Source organism: Taurulus bubalis (assembly GCF_910589615.1).
Source record: "Taurulus bubalis genome assembly, chromosome: 9".
NCBI lineage: Eukaryota > Metazoa > Chordata > Actinopteri > Perciformes > Cottidae > Taurulus > Taurulus bubalis.
In genome coordinates this window covers 25,348,738-25,353,976 of record NC_136597.1, presented here as the reverse complement: position 1 = coordinate 25,353,976, position 5,239 = coordinate 25,348,738, and the positions used below count along the sequence as shown (strand labels likewise).

At 42.4% G+C, this 5,239-nt stretch overlaps 1 protein-coding gene across 1 annotated transcript in view; it reads left to right on the top strand.

Moving 5' to 3' along the window:
- Positions 1-4,983, top strand: part of LOC306740871 (F-actin-capping protein subunit alpha-2) — an 18,485-nt gene extending 13,502 nt beyond the window's left edge. The window contains exons 5-10 of the mRNA XM_079223108.1: positions 319-525; positions 945-1,024; positions 2,199-2,277; positions 2,482-2,553; positions 2,921-2,983; positions 3,848-4,983. Of these exons, the coding sequence (XP_079079234.1) occupies positions 319-525; positions 945-1,024; positions 2,199-2,277; positions 2,482-2,553; positions 2,921-2,983; positions 3,848-3,988 (642 nt within the window). The 3' untranslated portion in view covers positions 3,989-4,983. The remainder of the gene's footprint in view (positions 1-318; positions 526-944; positions 1,025-2,198; positions 2,278-2,481; positions 2,554-2,920; positions 2,984-3,847) is intronic.
- Positions 4,984-5,239: the final 256 nt, after the last annotated feature.

Here is a 5,239-nt window from a genome sequence, read left to right as displayed (position 1 = left end):
GATTGCAGTGTCTTATGCAAAGATGTCATCATGTCCCTCCGTTGAAATCCCCCGTCTGAGTGTGTTGAGGTGGAAGACAGTCGTGTTTCTCCTTCCTCCTTTTCTCTTTAGTTTGTTTAATTGCATTTCTTTAATTAATCTCCTTCCTTCTGCCATCTGGTCTTGTCATTCTGGTCTTTTCCACTTTTCCCGGTTGTTCGCTCATGTCCTTGTCGAGTTGTTCTTTTCTTCCTGGCTTGCTCTATTCTATTTTCCCATCCCTCTTACACTCACTCACGTGTCTTTCTTTCTTTCCTCCCCCTCCCCACTCCCCTCCAGGTCTTAATCACAGAGCATGGCGACCTCGGGAACGGCCGGGTCCTGGACCCCAAGAACAAGATCTCCTTCAAGTTCGACCACCTGAGGAAGGAGGCCAGCGACCCGCGGCCCCACGACGTCGACGGCTCCCTGGAGGGCTGGAGGGGTGCCGTGGACTCGGCCGTCCGGGCCTACGTCAAGGAGCACTATCCCAGTGGAGTCTGCACCGTACGTCAGAGCCATATATATATATATATATACACACACATATATGTTGTTCACAAGTACATATAGTACAGGAAGTACTGGTAGGCCGGTATTTCAAAAACTGGCTGCATAAAGCTTCTGTTTTGCTACTTGTGTATTCATTTAAAAGTGAACCGAGGACCCAAAAGACAGATGTACCGTGAATGAGTTGTGTGGTTTTTGCTAAATCGCCCCTAAACACGTTGCGTGTACGACATCGTCTCCTCCGTGCGTCAGCGTGAGATCAATTCGGGGATCCGTTCACCACAAACCAGCCTCTCATCCAGTCACTTCACATTCACAGCAGTGAAGTGAAACTCAAAAAGAGGCCATTAGCCACGAGAAGAAAAGCTCGTCGCATGTGAAGATCACAGAATATTCTTTGTTTCTTCTCCCTTCAGATTTACGGGAAAACCATCGACGGACATCAAACCATCATCGTCTGCATCGAGTGCCATCAGTTTCAACCAAAAAACTTCTGGTATGTTTTAGACTGCTTTTTAGTTCTCTTTTTTCTTTTTTGCACCACGGGGGTTTGACTGTGGGATTCTGCAGTTTTAGGATGAAAGGCAAGGATTCTCATTCTGAGAATAGAATGGGGAACTTCTTGATTGTTAAAGGCCTGCACTCAACAGATGAGTCAAAGAGGATTTACAACAACCAATGCGTCCGTCAGTGTATAACGAGTTGTTTAATACATAGTTATTACTAAGGGGAGCAGCCGTGTGGTTATATGTTGTTTTGAAGCTGCTGGTCCCACGAACACACTTTAACAAGTCCTAACAATCCCAATAGTCCCAACCATGTGACTTCACACATCACGAGTTTGCAGCAACCAGACTGATTTCTCCCAAAATGATCGTGACAATCAGTGTATCCACCGAGCGTTAAAGGGCGAATCATCAACAACAACAAAAAGAGGAATTTTGATAGATGATCACTATTTATTTATTCATAAGTTCTTTATTTACACACTTCTAATATGCAGAAGGCGAAGGTGAGGCGACTGCAACTGTTTTTTACAGAAAGAAGCGACGGTTCCTAAAACAAACGTCATTTTAAAGAGATGTTGAAATACTGATGTGTACAAGATGCTTCAAAGGCCTTTTAATTGAATTGCCGCTGGACTGTTGGCCTCCGTGAGCGTCGCTGAGCCGTTTCTGATCGGGGTTAATCTAATTGGATAAGAACGGCTCCAATCCTCTTTGCTGCCGGGTTTCACCGGGCTTACGGCGATGATCTCACAGCTCGCCAACGAGGAACCTGTGGGCCGGATTTGTGACACGAGGAGGATGTGAAAGTGAAATTTAAAGTCGGTCGTTAATGGCGTTAGGGATTGATGATGATGTTGTTGTTGTTCTCCTGTGGTTTGTTTCACGGTGGTTGTTAAACATGTTTTTACCGATTTGGTGTTTTATTGTGTCTGCTTTTAGTTTGTGTCCTCCGCCCAGGGGCTACATGTGAAAAAGATCTTTTAGCTGTATCTGGTACGATATATGTATCATGCATTGTCCCTGCAAAATGCACAATAAACAAAAATGGACACAGTTGACTTATACTTTGATTTAATGTGCTCATAAAAAAACAAGAATAAACAGCTTTAATCGTGTTTGTGGTGCAGTGATAAAAGTCAGTTTTTTTCTCTTCTTTCACAGGAATGGACGCTGGAGGTCAGAATGGAAATTCACCGTCTCCCCCTCCACCACTCAGGTGGCAGGAATCATGAAAATCCAGGTATGTTGTTTAAGTCTTCCAAAATGCTTGACCATTTCGGTCAAATTTAGGATCATTTCTGTCACTTTTTTGGGGCGTTCCTGGTGCCTAATCCACCAGAGACGGTTCGTCGTCTTCATATTTTTGCCTCGATATCTTTCAGGGTTTTACGGACACATTGGATTTTGTTGATTCCCCTTTAAAGCTCGTATCTCTCTGCTCCAGGTCCATTACTATGAAGACGGCAACGTTCAGCTGGTGAGCCACAAAGAGGTCCAGGAGTCCATGTCAATTTCTGTGAGTACCACTTGTGTTTTCTCTCATGAACCCCGATATCTCTTTGGAACTCCTGGAAGGAATCTTCTATAAAACAGAAAAATGTTTCATCCCGCAAATAAAACATAAACCTTCTGTATGACTGAAATCTCAGATATTGAACATATTATTCTTCCTATTGGTTTTATTTATTGCGTAATCCGATCAATTCCTTTTCTGGTTTTACCTCAAATTGCTGCATTGATTTGCAAACAACTCTCTGGGGATGTGTTTTTCCCCTCATTATTTCCAGTGTGGAGATGTTAATAGCTCGTGTATCCTCTGAAGTCTTTTGTTTATGACCCCCCCTCTACTCTTTAAATTGATTGTGTGTCTTCTCATCTTCCAGAATGAGGCTTCAACCGCTAAGGAGTTTGTTAAGATCATGGAGGCTGCAGAGAACGACTACCAGGTATGTGAGAATGGAAACAGATATTCTGTGTTTAATAAATATGACGATTACAAGCTGGTTGTTGCAGGAAAAACACAACTTTTTACTGATTTATTGGTTGAAAGTTGTGGTGTGAAGCCGGGTTGTTTGGCAGCAGCGTAGTCCAGACGTCCCTTTACAATCCATTGTAAATCCATGACCTCAGACTTGTAGGTATTGACTTTTATCCAGACCGCTTCACACTCGGCTTCACCTTCTTTTTTTTTTTAGATCCTGTCCATGAATCGTGTTTGACTCTGTGCCTCCGATAGGGACACGGGTCTGACTTTGGTTATGCAAAGACCCGATGGCTCGTAGCGTCCATCCATCCGTCCTTTATCTTCAGCTCATTTGGAGCTTAGCAGGGCTTTCCCTGTCCCCAACAACGTGTTCCAGCTTTTCCCAGGGAACCTCGAGGCCTCATAGCGTGAGATATGCAATTTTGCTCAAAATGAGACCTCAACAAAAGCTCATGTTCAACTTTTGTCAGGATTAAATGATGAAATCTTTCACTTTTCATGCTGCAAACCTCCGTCACAGCATGTTCCTCTCGATGTGAAGTTTGTTTGTTTTTTTACAAGGGATTGAAAGCTGAGTCATGCCAGGAAATTTTGATGTTGTATTTTACCAGAGGAATGTGCTCTTTCATGGCCGTCCATTCATAAAAAAAATGAGCTAAAGACCTTGTTTGACTTTCCATAACTCACTTTTTGGTGGGGATTTTGGCCATTTCAAACCGCAAAAAGTACAAATTCTTGAAACGCACAAACGGAAAAGTGTCGTCAATCCTTGAAAAGGTTTCCGTGATGTCATAACGTCATTCTCGTCTCCGCTCTTCCCTCCCAGACGGCCATCAACGAGAACTACCAGACCATGTCGGACACTACCTTCAAAGCCTTACGCCGCCAGCTTCCTGTGACGCGCACCAAGATCGACTGGAACAAGATCCTGAGCTACAAGATCGGCAAGGAGATGCAGAACGCTTAACACCGACGGAGAACATAACAGACAACCCCTCAACACACACACCCCCCCGTCCCAAAACAACGTTTGCATGACTGGATAGTTGTATCGTCTTTGTACAGAAATTAGAGAAACTGGGACAAAGAGAGGTTTTGGTCTCACAGATGTCACCATCACACATTGGATGTCTACTTTTATTGATGTTATTTTGTTTTTATACAGACACCGTTAACTCCTCTGTATATCGAATCTATCATGATTAAAAAAAAAAAAGAAGCGTATTTTGGGGAAAGTGGGACTTGAGGAAAACAGTACAAGACATAGGAAAACGGGGGTTGGGGGCGAGCACTTGTATGCAAAAAGACATCCTTATGAAATACAATATCACGCGTGCAATATTTATTGTGTCAGTGAGACCACGACTTTTTATTTGACCTGCTGATTTAAACAAAAAAACTAAACGGTGAATGGCTCCCTCCACGTCACGGTTAACGTCCCATACGGTCAACGAGAAGAAGAAGAAGAAGAAGAAGGAAAAAACAAAAACCGTTGTGTTCATTGAATGGTATCTTTGGCACAAGCAGTCAGCTACTCAAAGTTCTTGTTCCTCTTTTATTTTGGTACTTCCCTCATTTTTCTGTGTGTGTGTGAGAGCTCAAGCTCACCCCCCTCCCCTTCTTTTTTCTTTGACTCGACATCGTCTGGACTCTCACTCGGCGCGGGGAGTTTCTGTGACCACTTAACACGCTTGATTAACAAAGTCATCAGTCGCTAAGTAATGTGCATATTGTCCAATTTACAATAAAATACAAAAAACGTATCACATTCTCTCCTCCAGTGCTTATTTTTATTAAAAAGAAGACAAAACAAACAGAACCTGACTGTATTATATAACAAGGCACATTGTAATATATACCTGTATGAAACATCCTGTCTGTCAAGTTTGGTGATTTATTTCCATGAGATTAATTGTAACTCAGTCACAATTCTGTTGCATTAAATGACAAATTTTCTATTTACCGGCTCACTCATAATTTCTGAAACCCTTTTTTTATTGTGATGGATAAATAACAATCCCTCCACAGGTGAAACTTTAAGGAGGGACTTTCAGTTGGGGTAAATATGCAGATTAATTTGAGTTAAATTTGACTGCAGTCAAAATCAGCAGGTAAAAAAACTTATTTTTTCATTCATGGACTGATTTTACAGAGATGAAGGGTGGTGAACTTTACATTTAAGTTGGTGCTGATACCATGAACTGCACATTTGGGCTTT